Source organism: Oncorhynchus gorbuscha, linkage group LG09 (assembly GCF_021184085.1).
Source record: "Oncorhynchus gorbuscha isolate QuinsamMale2020 ecotype Even-year linkage group LG09, OgorEven_v1.0, whole genome shotgun sequence".
Classification (NCBI taxonomy): Eukaryota; Metazoa; Chordata; class Actinopteri; order Salmoniformes; family Salmonidae; genus Oncorhynchus; species Oncorhynchus gorbuscha.
Genome location: NC_060181.1, coordinates 70,128,204 through 70,143,786, shown reverse-complemented (window position 1 = coordinate 70,143,786; position 15,583 = coordinate 70,128,204). Strand labels below are relative to the sequence as shown.

Below are 15,583 nucleotides of genomic sequence, written 5' to 3'. Positions count from 1 at the left end.
GTAATAATAATCTAGTCATAAAAATATGATCAATTGACAACAAAACAGATCAATGAGAGTGCATCACTAAGAAGTAAGTGTGAATCGGAGTCATTACAATGTGAGGGACAATTAGACACAATGTGAGCAGGAGAAGGAAAGACACCAGGGGAGATAGTCTGTGGCAGAAGTGACGTTACAGTAGTTAGATAACACTTTACTTAGAGGCACGGTATGCATCCCAAAAGGCACCCTATTCCCTATATAGCGCACTGCTTTTGAAAAGAGCCCAATGGGCCCTGGTCAAAAGTAGTGCACGAAGTAGGGAAAATGGTGTCATTCTGGAAACAGCCTAAACCATAAACTTCACACCTATGGCCAGGCTCTATCCTTCTCTGCCCTATGAGATTACTTACCTAAGTAATACAGCAGGATTAGCAGAAAACTCCTGTACCAGAGCAGCGGTGGTTGGGATAAACTGCTGCCAGGTAAACCCAGTATTGCAGATATAGGCGTATGTGGTAGAATCAACAGTACCTGTTATGATATATATTATATATTGTTTTAAGACAGATAGAGCTCATGAGTGGAACAGACAGAGCCTGCGTCCAAAATAGCACCCTATGTAGTGCATTACTTCTGACCAGGGGGCTCTGGTCAAAAGAAGTCCACTCTATAGCGAATAGGGTGCCATTTGGGACAAACAGTGTATCTTGTCATTATGTATCTTTGTCACAGAGCTACTGCTCAGCATTGATGGCAACACCAAGACAACCAGGGCAATGAGTATTCACATTATCGAAATGTGCACACGTGCAACGGTGGCCATATTGGCAAAAATGCATGTAGCTTTGAGCATTGGATATGGATACTGGATATTGCTGACTATGAACATTTGCTTATTCCTCATTATAATGAGTAATCAAATTGCTAGCTCTCAGCAGCTTCTGTTCCATGGTATGACTGGCACGTAACTAATCAGTTATAACAATAAGTAAATATCATATTGTCTATTTGTGTACTTGTGAGCTAAAACTGACCCTAACCCTCCAGGCGGTCTACTTGTACATCAAGCTGCCTCACCTTACAAAAACGGGTAATAGGCTCCTGCCCTATGGTCCATACTGGCTTGGACAAGGCATATAGTACCTTTGGAAAGTATTCAGACCCCTTGACTTTATCCACATTTTGTTACGTTACAGCCTTATTCTAAAATAGAAGAAAAAAATGTTTTTCCCTATCAACAAATACACAATACCCCATAATGACAAAGCGAAAAACTGATTAAAAAAACAAACATTTTTGCTAATTTATAAAAAATTTAAAAACAGAAATACCTAAGTATTCAGACCATTTGCTTTGAGACTTGACATTGAGCTCAGGGGAATCGTGCTTCTGTTGATCATCCTTGAGATGTTTCAACAACTTGATTGATCCGCCTGTAGTAAATTCAATTGATTGGATGTGATATGGAAAGGCACACACTTGTCTATATAAGGTCCCACAGTTGACAGTGAATGTCAGAGCAAAATCCAAGCCATGAAGTCGAAGGAATTATCAGTAGAGCTCCAAGACAGGATTGCGTTGAGGCACAGATCTGGGGAAGAGAGTTCCTCTGTGGAGATGTGAGAAACCTCCAGAAGGACAAACATCTCTGCAGCACTCCACCAATCAGGTCTTTATGGTAGAGTAGCCAAATGAAAGCCACTCCTCAGTAAAAGGCACATGACAGCCCACTTGGAGTTTGCCAAAAGGCCCCTAAAGACAATCAGACTATGAGAAACAAGATTCTCTGGTCTGATGAAACCCAGATTGAACTCTTTGGCCTGAATGCCAAGTGTCACGTCTAGAGGAAACCTGGCACCATCCCTACGGTGAAGCATGGTGGTGGCAGCATCATGCTGTGGGGATGTTTTTCAGCAGCAGGGACTAGGAGACTAGTCAGGATTGAAGGAAAGATGAACAGAGAAGAGTACAGAGAGAACCTTGATGAAAACCTGCTCCAGAGCGCTCAGGACCTCAGACTGGGGCGAAGGTTCACCTTCCAACAGGACAACGACTCTAAACACACAACCCAAGACAATGCAGGAGTGGCTTCGGTACAAGTCTCTGAATGTCCTTGAGTAGCACATCCAGAGCCTGGACTTGAACCCGATCGAACATCTCTGGAGAGACCTGAAAATAGTGTGCAGCAACGCTCCATATCCAACCTGACAGAGCTTGACAAGATCTGCAGAGAAGAATGGGAGAGACTCCCCAAATACAGGTCAGCCAAGCTTGTAGCGTCATACCCAAGAAGACACAAGGCTGTAATCACTACCAAAGGTGCTTCAACAAAGTACTGAGTAAAGGGTCTGAATAATTAAGTTAATGTTCTTTTCAGTTTTTATTGTTAATACATTTGCAAATTTTTCCAAAAACAGTTTTTGCTTTGTCATTATGGGGTATTGTGTGTAGATAGATGAGGGGGAAAAATCTATTTATTCAATTTTAGAATAAGGCTGTAAAGTAATAAAATGTGGAAAAAGTCAAGGGGTCTGAATACTTTCCAAATGCACTGTACGTACCTTACCTTATGTGTGCATGTATTCTTTATGTGTGTGTTGTATTGGTGTATGCATGCCTGACTCACAATTTGGTGAAGCGGTGACATTGGGCTGGTAGTTCATTATCCAGTAGGCGATGTGGAAGTATGACTCCATAGACGGCCACATTGAGCTGTTCTGGAGGTGAGAGCCCACAGTGATGAATGCTCCCAAACCCCTGAGAGACATAGAGAAATGGATGTTGAGTTTATACATGACAACCAACTCATAACTTAAACACACTTACAAATCCCACTAACATATTGGATAGCAATACCTCATCTCAGCTAGGGCTGTGGCGGTCATGAAATTCTGTCAACCGGTTATTGTTATGCAAAACTCTGCTGGTCTCACGGTAATTGACCGTTAATGAACATAAATGTGTTTAGCATCTCCAGGCCTCCACACATACAAGCTGGTGATCTGCCTTTGGAACATCTACATTTAAAAAGGTCTATTAAATCTATTATTTATTTTAGTCAGGTCTAAAGAAACATTATGATGTGAAGAAAATGTATTTCAGATAAAGAGAATATGAGTTGTCCTTTTACTGTATGTTATCTGGCTATGCTCCATGCCGTAGGCTGTAGGCTTGTTCATTTAGCAGACAATATATGTTTAAAAGTCCTGTGCCATTATTTTATATTATATGACTTTATAGTAAGAAGAATATAATTAAATATAGCTGAATAAAATAGCAAGGATTTTTTTTACCAGTCCGGAGGGAGTGCACATATGAAATGGCTATGCTGGGCGTAAACGTGATCATTTGAAACAGGTCCTATAAAATAGATTTAGATTTATTTGGAAAATGTTGTTGTGATTGATAAACCTTAGTATGTCTTAAAAATCAAAACATATATGGGCTGCAAGACGAAACTATAGGCTATTGATGATTTGAGAAAGTTGCAAAAAAAAGCTTGTGCTATGTTCATTGCCTCAAGATGCACAGCTGTTCTCTCAACAAGTGATCATATTTTCACCCATCAGATTATTCTCAATTTAATCTCGTCTTCACAAATATGTCAAATTAATTTCGATTTAGAACGGCCCATTATCAAATGGGCAGGAACAGGGGTGGGGAAAAAGACAGGGAATGGAGGCCGCAAGCTTCCCACCGTCCCTTTTTCAATGATCCCTGGTAGCCTACTTCGGCTTTATAGCAGAGCTGTGCTTAATATGAGCAGCTGGAAAAGAAATACAACAACACTTATTTCACTTCATGCATCAACCACTGTTTGAGGTGCATGCTATTGCTGCGCGACAGTTCATATTTCACCCACACTCTGCATGCCGTGGGCTCCCCAACCCTGTTTCTGCAGCTACCCAGTGCTTAATTTGGGAAACCAAGTGAAATCTGTTTGGGAACATCAATAGTAACACGTTTTCACAACGAAATACAGCTTCTCTGAATGCTCCAGAAAGGAATAAAGGAGAGAGAAGGAGATGGAAACACTTGCTGGTGAGATATTCTGTATAGCTAAAGGTAATGTGCCACCCGATTAACCCTATTACTAGGCTATTCAAAATCAAATACAAATGCACTATAATTGAAGGCTACCTGTAAGCTCCCCTACACAATCAATGAACCAACAGCAACGCCTAGGACTATTCATTCTCTCCCAGACTCATGAATATAAATTTGGAGCATAAGCTAACCAGTCCATCCAGTATGCATAATAATACAGTACACGCTCAAAGGTGATTAGGCCTACTCAAATTTGTTTAATTTTGGAGAATAGGCTAGACCAATGATGTAGCAAGGACTTCTTAAATCAGTTTTATTTGATGTTTTTCTGCCATGCATGATAAGCGGTAGGCTATGTATTGTACAATTTAGTTTTTAGGGCTCATTCTAATATGCATATGGGTGCTTTGAATTAATCATCACCATAGAAAATGGTATCCATTTTGTTGTGTTAAGGCTTTGAAACAACATACAAAACAGCCATGTTTTCCACTCAGCTTCAACTTGTTTTTGAACTTCTTTCTTCAAACTGATCATCAGAGTGAGGTGAGATTTAAAAGCTCATACTGTTTTGATGATAAGTGTTGGATGTGATTTCTGATTGCATTTGCATTGACATCAGAGTGGTTAGAGGGACAATAGAGCCCTGAGTACCAGGTTGTTAGGACCTGATGGCCATTAGCAAGTTGGGAACTACCAGACTATGTCCAGAGCGTATAAAAGGACTCAACGGTCAAGTGGAATCTCACTTTACATCAATGATATATCCAGTATCATTTCTACATGTTGTATTTGCTAACGCATGTTGATAGACTCAATATTTTCATGATGTCGGCTCGCCTACAGTACCAGTCAAAAGTTGGGACACACCTACTCATTCAAGGGTTTTTCTTTATTTGTACTATTTTCTACATTGTCGAATAACAGTGACGATATCAAAACTATTAAATAACACATATGGAATCATGGTAGTAACCAAAAAATATATATTTTAGATTTAATATTCTTCAAAGTAGCCACTCTTTGCCTTGATGACAGCTTTGCACACTTGGCATTCTCTTAATCTCAAATATAAAATATATTTGGTTACTACACGATTCTGTATGTATTATTTCATAGTTTTGATGTCGTCACTATTATTCTACAATGTAGAAAATAGTCAACATAAATAAAAACCCTTGAATGAGTAGGTGAGTCCAAACCTTTGACTGGTATGGTACATACTGATAATTCCGCTTGTGGATGCAAGGATATTGTATACTCATTTATACACAAACCTTGATTATATTATCTCAAGACAGCATGGTCATCCTGTGGTTACTAAAGGTACACTGACCATGACAAATGAAAAAGAAAGAGTATACACTCATCTCTACTTGGTCGATTTATTTGACCAACGTTTGGCCAAAGGGCCTTCATTAGTGTGTGTACGCACTAACCTTGTCATGAGAATCTGTGTCCAGTCCACTGCAGTGATGTTCTCAGGGACCCAGCCCACCAGGTAGGCAGCATCCAACAGATTACTGAAGTTCCTCAAGGCCACCTCACCGCTGACAAAGGAGCCAGCCAGTGCATGCCATTCAGTGAGGATCATGGGAACGGTGACATTGGCGTTGGTAGTGCCCTGTACTATGTTCATAAGCTGAGTCGCCTTGGATATAGAAGGAAATTACAAAATGATCAAAGAAAGTTGAATATGTTTTAGGATATAACATAACAACAATTGCTGGCTTATACAAAAGCGTCTTAATATCCCCAAAAATGTACTTAAAGTAACTTCTCAAAATTACAGAAAATGGTTTCTGGAAAAAAATCTATAGAAGGAAAATCCATAGGCTCATATATGACACCGTTTCTGTTTACTGTTTACTACCAATGGTATTCTCACTAGACCATTCATCAATGTTTCTAATGTTTCTAATGGAAATGACCTACATGGTCTAAACAAGTATTGGCTCTGAGGGAGGTGTGTGTTGTTTGTATTCTGCTTTTGTGATAACCTTTTAATCTTTAGTTATTTTATCAGAACATCATTTTCTAGGGATGACCTAGACAATAAGACACAACCTGTGAGAGCTGTCCAGGTACACATTACTTACCTTGTCAACCACAGGCATCCACTCAGCCAGCAGAGCGTCTGGGAGACGAGAGTTGTTCCCTGGGCAGAAGAGGGCGTTCCACAGGCTGGGGTCCATGGAGCTCAGAGAGGAGAGCCAGGACCACTGGCCCAGCAGATCTTCACACCTTACTGGTCCCTGAGATAGTAGGACCTATTGGAAACCAACAAGCAATGAATAAATGAAGAATGAATGAATGTCCCTGAGCTATTATAACCTATTGGAACCTAACAAGTCATGAATTAATGAATACATGTATTTATTTATTAATTAATGATTGAATAAATCTATTAATTAAATAAATAAATAATGATTGAATGAATGAATGTCACTGAGCTATTATAACCTATTGGAACCTAACAAGTAATGAATTAATGAATACATGTATTTATTTATTAATTAATGATTGAATAAATCTATTAATTAAATAAATAAATAATGATTGAATGAATGAATGTCACTGAGCTATTATAACCTATTGGAACCTAACAAGTAATGAATTAATGAATACATGTATTTATTTATTAATTAATGATTGAATAAATCTATTAATTAAATAAATAAATAATGATTGAATGAATGAATGTCACTGAGCTATTATAACCTATTGGAACCTAACAAGTAATGAATTAATGAATACATGTATTTATTTATTAATTAATGATTGAATAAATCTATTAATTAAATAAATAAATAATGATTGAATGAATGAATGTCCCTGAGCCATTAGGATCTATTGGAAACCAACAAGAACATCATATCACTGAAAATATAGGCACTGTGTATAACCCATACACAGTGCCTTCAGAAAGTATTCATCATCATTTTAGAAATGTTTGCAAATTCATTAGAAATAAAAACCTGAAACATTACATTTACATAAGTATTCAGACTCTTTACTCAGTACTTTGTTGAAGCACTTTTGGAAGCAATTACAGCCGCAAGTCTTCTTGGGTATGACGCCACAAGCTTGGCACACCTGTATTTGGGGAGTTTCTCCCATTATTCTCTGCAGATCCTCTCGAGCTCTGTCAGGTTGGATGGGTAGCATTGTTGCACAGGTATTTTCAGGTCTCTCCAGAGATGTTTGATCGGGTTAAGGTCCGGGCTCTGGCTGGGCCACTCAAGGATATTCAGAGAATTGTCCCGAAGCCACTCTTGTGTTGTCTTGGCTGTGTGCTTAGGGTCGTTGTCCTGTTGGAAGGTGAATCTTCGCCCCAGTCTGAGGTCCTGCGTGCTCCGGAGCAGGTTTTCATCAAGGATCTCTCTGTAGTTTTCTCTGTTCATCTTTGCCTCGATCCTGACTAGTTTTCCAGTCCCTGCCGCTAATAGATATCCCCACAGCATGATGCTGCCACCACCATGCTGCCACCACCATGCTTCAATGTAGGGATGGTGCCAGGTTTCCTCCAGATGTGACACTTGGAATTCAGGCCAAAGAGTTCAATCTTGGTTTCATCAGACCAGAGAATCTTGTTTCTCATTTTCTGAGAGAATTTAGGTGCCTTTTGGCAAACTCCAAGCGGGCTGTCATGTGCCAGGTACTGAGGAGTGGCTTCCGTCTGGGCACTCTACCGTAAGGGCCTGATTGGTGGAGTGCTGCAGAGATGGTTGTCCTACTGGAAGGTTCTCCCATCTCCACAAAGGAACTCTAGAGCACTGTCGGAGTGACCATCGGGTTCTTGGTCACCTCCCTGACCAAGGCCCTTCTCCCCTGATTGCTCAGTTTGGCCGAGCGTCCAGCTCAAGAAAGAGTATTGGTGGTTCCAAACTTCTTCCATTTAAGAATGATGGAGGCAACTGTGTTCTTGGTAACCTTCGATGCTGCAGACATTTTTTGGTACCCTTCCCCAGATCTGTGCCTCGACACAATCCTGTCTCGTAGCTCTGCCAACAATTCCTTCGACCTCAAGGATTGTTTTTTACTCCGACATGCACTGTCAACTGTGGGACTGTCATGTTCTGACCTTAGTTCCTTTGTTTTGTCTTTGTTTAGTATGGTCAGGGCGTGAGTTGGGGTGGGCAGTCTATGTTTGTTTTTCTATGTGGTTTCTGTGTTCTGCCTAGTATGGTTGTCAATCAGAGGCAGGTGTCGTTAGTTGTCTCTGATTGAGAATCATACTACTTAGGTAGCCTTTTTTCCACCTGTGTTTCGTGGGTGTTTGTCTTCCGTGTCAGTGTTTGTTCGCCACATGGGACTGTTTCCTTGATGCACGTTATTTTGTTTTGTTCCAGTGTTCTGTTGTTTTTATTAAACATTATGAAACACTTACCATGCTGCGTTTTGGTCCTCGATCCTTCTCACTACTCCTCCTCAGAAGAGGAGGACGAGATCCGTTACAGATACACCCACCACAAAACGGGCAGCAGCAGAAGAAGCAGCGATCGCAGGACTCCTAGACATGGGAGGAGATTCTGGACGGCAAGGGACCCTGGGCACAGGCTGGAGAATATCGTCGCCCCAAGGCTGAGCTGGAGGCAGCGAAAGCCGAGAAGTGGTGGTATGAGGAGGCAGCACGGCAGTACGGCTGGAAGCCCAAGAGGCAGCCCCAAAAATGTATTCGGTGGGGGCACATGGGGAGTGTGGCGAAGGCAGGTAGGAGACCTGCGCCAACTTCCCATGCTTACCGGAGAGAGGGACCGGGCAGGCACCGTGTTCAGCTCCTCGTATCGGCCGGGCTAGAGTGGGCATCGAGCCAGGTGCAATGAAGCCGGCTCAGCGCATCTGGTCTCCAGTGCGTCTCCTCTGGCCGGTGTTCATGGTACCAGCCTTACGCATGGTGTCCCCGGTTCACCAGCACAGCCCAGTGCAGGCTATTCCACCTCACTGCACTGGCCTGGCAACGGGGAGCATTCAACCAAGTAAGGTTGGGCAGGCTCGGTGCTCGAGACCTCCTGTGCGCCTTCACAGTCTGGTCTATCCGGTGCCACCTCCACGTACCAGCCCTCCGGTGGCAGCCCCCCGCACCAGGCTGTCTCTCCGTCTTCTCCCTACAGGTGCTCCCGCCTCTCCAGTGCTGTCAGAGCCTTCCTCCTCTCCAGCGCTGCCAGTGTCTCCATCTGTCCTGAGCTGCCAGAGTCTCCCGTCTGTCCTGAGCTGCCAGTCTCCCGTCTGTCCTGAGCTGCCAGAGTCTCCCGTCTGTCCTGAGCTGCCAGTCTACCGTCTGTCCTGAGCTGCCCGAGTCTCCCGTCTGTCCTGAGCTGCCAGAGCCGCCAGTCTGTCCTGAGCCATCAGTCAGCCAGGAGCTGCCAGAGCCGTCAGTCAGCCAGGAGCTGCCAGAGCCATCGGTCAGCCAGGAGCTGCCAGAGCTGTTAGTCAGGCAGGAGCTGCCAGAGCCGACAGTCAGCCTGGAGCTGCCAGAGCCGTCAGTCAGCAAGGAGCTGCCAGAGCCGTCAGTCAGCCAGGAGCTGCCAGAGCCGTCAGTCAGCCAGGAGCTGCCTGTCACGCCGAACACAAGTGTTCTATAGGATTGAGGTCAGGGCTTTGTAATGGCCACTCAAATACCTTCTTTGTTGTCCTTAAGCCATTTTGCCACAACTTTGGAAGTATGCTTAGACTCATTGTCAATTTGGAAGACCCATTTACGACCAAGCTTTAACTTCCTGACTGATGTCTTGAAATGTTGCTTCAATATATCCACATAATTTTCCTACCTCATGATGCCATCTATTTTGTGAAGTGCACCAGTCCCTCCTGCAACAAAACACCCCCACAACATGATGCTGCCACCCCCCTGCTTCACGGTTGGGATGGTGGTCTTCGGCTTGTAAGCCTCTCCCTTTTTCCTCCAAACATAACGATGGTCATTATGGCCAAACAGATGAACATGGTACCTTCAGGCGTTTGGAAATTGCTCCCAAGGATGAACCAGACTTGTGGAGGTCTACAATTTTTTTTCTGGGGTCTTGGCTGATTTCTTTTGATTTTCCCATTATGTGAAGCAAGGAGGCCCTGAGTTTGAAGGTAGGCCTTGAAATATATCCACAGGTACACCTCCAATTGACTCAAATGATGCCAATTAGCCTATCAGAAGCTTCTAAAGCCATGACATCATTTTCTGGAATTTTCCAAGCTGTTTAAAGGCACAGTTAACTTAGTGTATGTAAACTTCTGACCCACTGGAATTGTAATACAGTGAATTATAAGTGAAATAATCTTTCTGCAAACAATTGTTGGAAAGATTACTTGTGTCATGCACAAAGTAGATGTCCTAACCGACTTGCCAAAACTAGAGTTTGTTAACAAATTTGTGGAATGGTTGAAAAATTAGTTTTAATGACTCCAACCTAAGTGTATGTAAACTTCCGACTTCAAACACCAAGACAATGGTACTACTCTCCCAATCATTGGATTTAAATAAATGTATTAGGCTCTAATATTTTGATTTCACATGACTGGGCAGGGGAGCAGCCATGGGTGGGCCTGGGAGGGCATAGGCCCACCTAGTTATTACAGACAGAAATACTCCTCAGTTTCATCAGCTGTCCGAGTGGCTGGTCTCAGACGATCCTGCAGGTGAAGAAGCCGGATGTGAAGGTCCTGGGCTTTCATGGTTACACGTGGTCTGCGTTTATGAGGACGGTTGGAGGCACTAAAACAACGTTGGAGGCACTCATGGTAAAGAAATTACCATTCAATTCTCTGGCAACAGCTCTGGTAGGCATTCCTGCAGCCAGCATGTCAATTGCACTTGAGGTACATCTGTGGCATTGTGTGGTGTGACAAAACTGCACATTTAAAGTGACCTTTGAATATCCCCAGCACCAGGTGCAGATTATAAGATTATAAGTACTTTAGTTATTTTTATGATGTCATTTCAACCAGCTTTGCCTGCTTTTCCTAATTAAAGCCAGTCCACTCACCTTCATGATTGTCTTCACTATTGAGTCCATGACCTGTCCAGCAAAGTTGTCAGCAGCAGCCTGGTTGGACATCAGGGAGAGGAAGGTATCCTGGTAGGTATGGGCGTCCGACGACACCTTCCCCATCATCTCTGTGTGTCAGAAATAAAACACAAGGTGATCATGGTCAATTCAATTCAAAATGCTTTATTGGCACAACAGAAGTATACAGTTCCAGTTCATCTTCATTGGATACAGTATATGCAGCACTCATACAGTACTATACACAGAGTACATACCCACTAGAGTATCCAAGCCTGTCGTAGCCAGCTGCATGGAGGCATGGCCGGTGGTGAGGGCCATCTGAACGTAGTTCCAGCCAGGAATGCCCTTCAGAAGCTCCACTGCTACTGAGGACACACTCAGGAACCTGCCAAATCAGAGTTTAGATATCACCCATGGGAGAATGGACACTATGGATATACTTTGGGCTTCTTTGCTTGGTAATATACTTTCCTATGGAGTTTATAGACTATTCTGAAGCTTCCAGGTACTAAGATCAGTTACACCTATTTCAGGTAGATTCAAATGGAAGTCCTATCATCACCGACGACTACTTTAAGTCTATTTCCAAACCTTGTTGAATGACAAATAAAATATTGAGCTGCCAATTTTAAATGTGCAGTATTTGACATGTATCTAGCACCAGAACTACACAATGAGAGAAACAAAACAATATTCACTCACAGCTCTTCCTCTATGGTCTGAGGCTGTGTGTCACTGCTACGCTGGGATCTTGTGTTGTTGGAGGAGCCGTGGCCCTCGGGGGCCACCAACAGTCCCATCAGGCTGTGGACGAGGCCTCTGGCGAAGGTAACATCCCCCGGAGCAGTGTCTTTACTCAAGGCCAGGAGGCTCTGAGGAGGGGAAACACAGCAAGCCACAAAAAGGACCAATAAACCCCATTGAACCCCAATCTCCTTTGCGACCCTGTATGCACAGTATGTTTTATACAGTTACCACTGATCATCAAATAAGCCCATTAGGGATCAAACAGTCAGCCTGAAGAAATATATTATTTCTGAACAGTTCAGTGAGTGAGCACACAGATGAGAGGCGGCTTAGCTCACTGCATCTGCCTCTGACTGGTAATAAGTTTAAAGCTCTACCCCCAGCCTCGTGGTAGCCTGGCAGAAAGGTGTAATTGGTCATCTCTGGGGTCCTGTTATACAGGTGGCCCTGTGAGTTCCCCCATCAGTCCCCATTGCTCTGTTATGTTGTTGTAGCTAGGATGTTACCAAGGTAACCCTTTGTTTGGTTTGCCCCTGTGTCTCTGATTGAGTGTATGTATTGAGAAGGGGGTAGAGCTAGGAAGGGAGGGACAAAGAGAGAGAGGAGGAAGAGAGATAGAAAGAAAGTGGAATTATATAATGTATTCATGTCTTTACATTTGAACAACAGAGAATAGAATAAGGGGAATAAGTTTGTAATGCTATTCAAATAGGAAATGAAAGACAGCAACAGTCCCTACCCCAGACATAACATTCACTGCCTGTTTTCCTCTGTTCTCTGCTCATCTCTGTGCTGATGCCATAACACATTGCCACCTACACACACACACATACCTGTTGGGCCACCTTGTCGGCACTGATCCACCCCAGCAGCATATCCATTGTCACTCCAGTACAAGCTGCTTGGAGCTCAACACTGAGGTTTCCTGAACATATGTAGGAATGCAGGAGTGCCTTGTCCAGTGTAATTGCCACAGCCTAAAGGTTGGGGTTGAAGAGGTTCATGTTTGAGTATGCATCAGTAAAGTAATTTATACTATAATAATCCCATAATTACTTTGAACTAACATACTGTTTTAGGAGTAATTGTACATATCTCCTTCAAAGGGATAATTCGGGATTTTGGCAATGAGGCCCTTTATCTACTTCTCCAGACAATTGTTATGTCGCTGTGTCCAGTATGAAGGAAGTTAGAGGTCGTTTCTCGAGATAATGCTAACTAGTGTTAGCACAATGTCTGGAAGTCTATGGCTGGAAGTCTATGGGTATCTACTAGCATGCTAGCAGATACCCATAGACTTCAGTCATTCCGCTAATACTAGTACTGGCTCACGAAGCTACCTCTAACTTCATTCATACTGGACACAGAGACATAAAAATGGTATCCACCAGTTCATCTGACTCTAGGCAAGTAGATAAAGGGCATCATTGCCAAAATCCTGAAGTATTCATTTAAAGGGACAATCGGGCATTCAAATATCAACAAAACAGGCACCCCACCACTTTTGGGGGTAAATAGCTTAGAGATGGGGCTGAAGAACTCTCAAATTCAAAGACTGAGCTATATTCTCCCTTTTAGAAAATTGGTGATGAGTATCACTGTTGAGTAAGAACAGGTTTTACATCCATCCTGATATCAGATAGAAGCATTCCTAGTCACTTCCTGGTACCTAGACTCATCAGATTATATGATTTAGTATGCCGTCATACAGGCTAAATATTTAGAACAGATTTAGCCCAGGGAATGGAATCTTTAGCCTGGTCCCAGATATTTTTGTGCTGTCTTGCCAATGTGACATGGCAATGAACACAGGAGTTGGCTAGACAGCACAAACAGATCTGGACCAGGCTAGGGAAGCTTAACTCACATTTCTAAAGCATTCAAACGGGGCCTTTGGCCAGGGAAGGGAGGTTTACCTTGTCTAGTGGTATCCTGACCTGCTGCATGAGGGCGTTAACAGCTGCTGGTACTGAGGTATTGGGTGGCACCATGATAACATCACCAAGGGTGATGTAGACATCTGTGTAAAATCAGATTTTATGAGAAATGTCAGATAAAAGTGGCCTATCTAAAGAGGTTACTGACAAGTGAGAGCTGAAAACATGACAGTCAACATTCCCCTGAGGGGTTTGTATTTTGATCTAGTATGAATGTTGGATGTAAGTTCACATTCTAGTTTCTTTCATGGTGTTCCCTTCCAAATCAAAAGACTGTTGTTTGATTCTGTAAGCCATGACAAATAAAAACACTACCTCTGTCCTCTTCCAATTAACCTGGCTGATTCACATAGCTGAACTTAAATGAGCTAGTTTTGTAGTTGCCAGGATTTATTCTAGCACAAATTGTTTATCCAAAAGCAACAGGTCAGAAACTCCTGATACTTTATTTAATAGTTATTAAAGCGTTTGCATCTTGTTTTAACCCAGATGATAACGCCATAACATGGCGAAACAGTATTGTGCTTTGTTAGGGAGTTTCCCCTTGGGATAAAAGTTGTTGTAGTTGGCCTGCATGTGGAGTCTGAATTACAAAATGTCAAATGCATCTGATTCTGAGCATCAGATTATATTTATGTCTTCCCAACTGAATAAATACACTGACAAATCAAAAACATGTAAATGAGTGCAGATGGACATTTACATTTACATTTACATTTAAGTCATTTAGCAGACGCTCTTATCCACATGTGGTGCTTTAGGTAAATTAGTAATTAGAGAAAGAATAAGGATGTTAATAAGAGAGTCATCAGAAAACAATAGAGATAGTAAGTAGACATGGAGATCAAACATGATGTAAGAAAAAGGTTGGAAGTGATTTAAAGAGGGCCACAATGTAAATATAAATGTTTTGTGTAATCCTCAATAATTGTATTTATGCATGTTGTCTTTTCCTACTTGTGTTTAAATAAATTGTCTAATAAACAGATCTGATTTTGTTGATTGCTTTGTTCTTGGCATAGGTACCGTACCTCTGCCATGCCAGTTCCTGATGTACTGGAGCAGGTTGATGCTTTCCACAATAGCAGGGTTCACCATGGAGACAACTGAAAGATTAGCCTCTGGGAAGTTGCTCTCGATGGCAGCTATAGTCCTACACAGGAGAGGGGAGGAGGAGAAAACATATGCCTGATAATGATTTACTCACCTAACGTAGGCTATGGTGAGCACAGACATGGAGATATCGGAGTGTGCACACATGCACGTAGCACACACACACACAATATTGGATCATAAATTGTGCTTCTTGTGTTATACTTATGCTACAATGTTTATTCTATTCTACTGAGCAATTTACTTTATGTTTGTATTCTTATCGTATCTTATTTCTTATTGTTGTTGCATTGGCGAGAAGGAGCCTGGAAGTAAGCATTTCGTTGGATGGTGTATAACATATGTCTGCCGTACATACGACAAATAAAACTTGAAACACACACACACACACACATTCCAGACACCTGCAGAAAGATGAGTTTATTATGCTTATGTAATACCGGGAAGAAACTAGTTTTGACATGACTTTTGTCACGGAGAAGAAAGAGCCTGTCATTCATCATGAATAAAACACAGCTTAGGAGGTATGCATTTTTCCACCATGGTGCAGTTGACAAACCAGATTGTTGAGATAAAAAGGAATGGTAAAGTTCAGCAGTGTTAGTCGAAACTCCCCCTATAGTTCATCCTGTACTCTATAATTATCTTTCTCTTGCTAAACTCACAGAACCACACTACAGGCGGAAGATTCCCCTAGGTACAGATCTAGGATCAGCTTCCCCTCTCCTAATCCTAACTTAAACCATTGGT

At 42.4% G+C, this 15,583-nt stretch overlaps 1 protein-coding gene across 2 annotated transcripts in view; it reads right to left on the bottom strand.

Annotated features, from left to right (window-relative positions):
• The window catches only part of abca12 (ATP-binding cassette, sub-family A (ABC1), member 12), a 96,614-nt gene that overhangs the window by 72,818 nt on the left and 8,213 nt on the right, over positions 1 to 15,583 (bottom strand). For both annotated transcript variants that reach the window (XM_046363291.1, XM_046363293.1), the window contains exons 9-18: positions 14,752 to 14,873; positions 13,700 to 13,803; positions 12,617 to 12,760; positions 11,739 to 11,908; positions 11,291 to 11,421; positions 11,013 to 11,143; positions 6,132 to 6,302; positions 5,472 to 5,683; positions 2,612 to 2,742; positions 396 to 516 (exon numbers count right to left, since the gene is read on the bottom strand). In XM_046363291.1, coding sequence (XP_046219247.1) covers positions 396 to 516; positions 2,612 to 2,742; positions 5,472 to 5,683; positions 6,132 to 6,302; positions 11,013 to 11,143; positions 11,291 to 11,421; positions 11,739 to 11,908; positions 12,617 to 12,760; positions 13,700 to 13,803; positions 14,752 to 14,873 — 1,437 coding nt within the window. The remainder of the gene's footprint in view (positions 1 to 395; positions 517 to 2,611; positions 2,743 to 5,471; positions 5,684 to 6,131; positions 6,303 to 11,012; positions 11,144 to 11,290; positions 11,422 to 11,738; positions 11,909 to 12,616; positions 12,761 to 13,699; positions 13,804 to 14,751; positions 14,874 to 15,583) is intronic.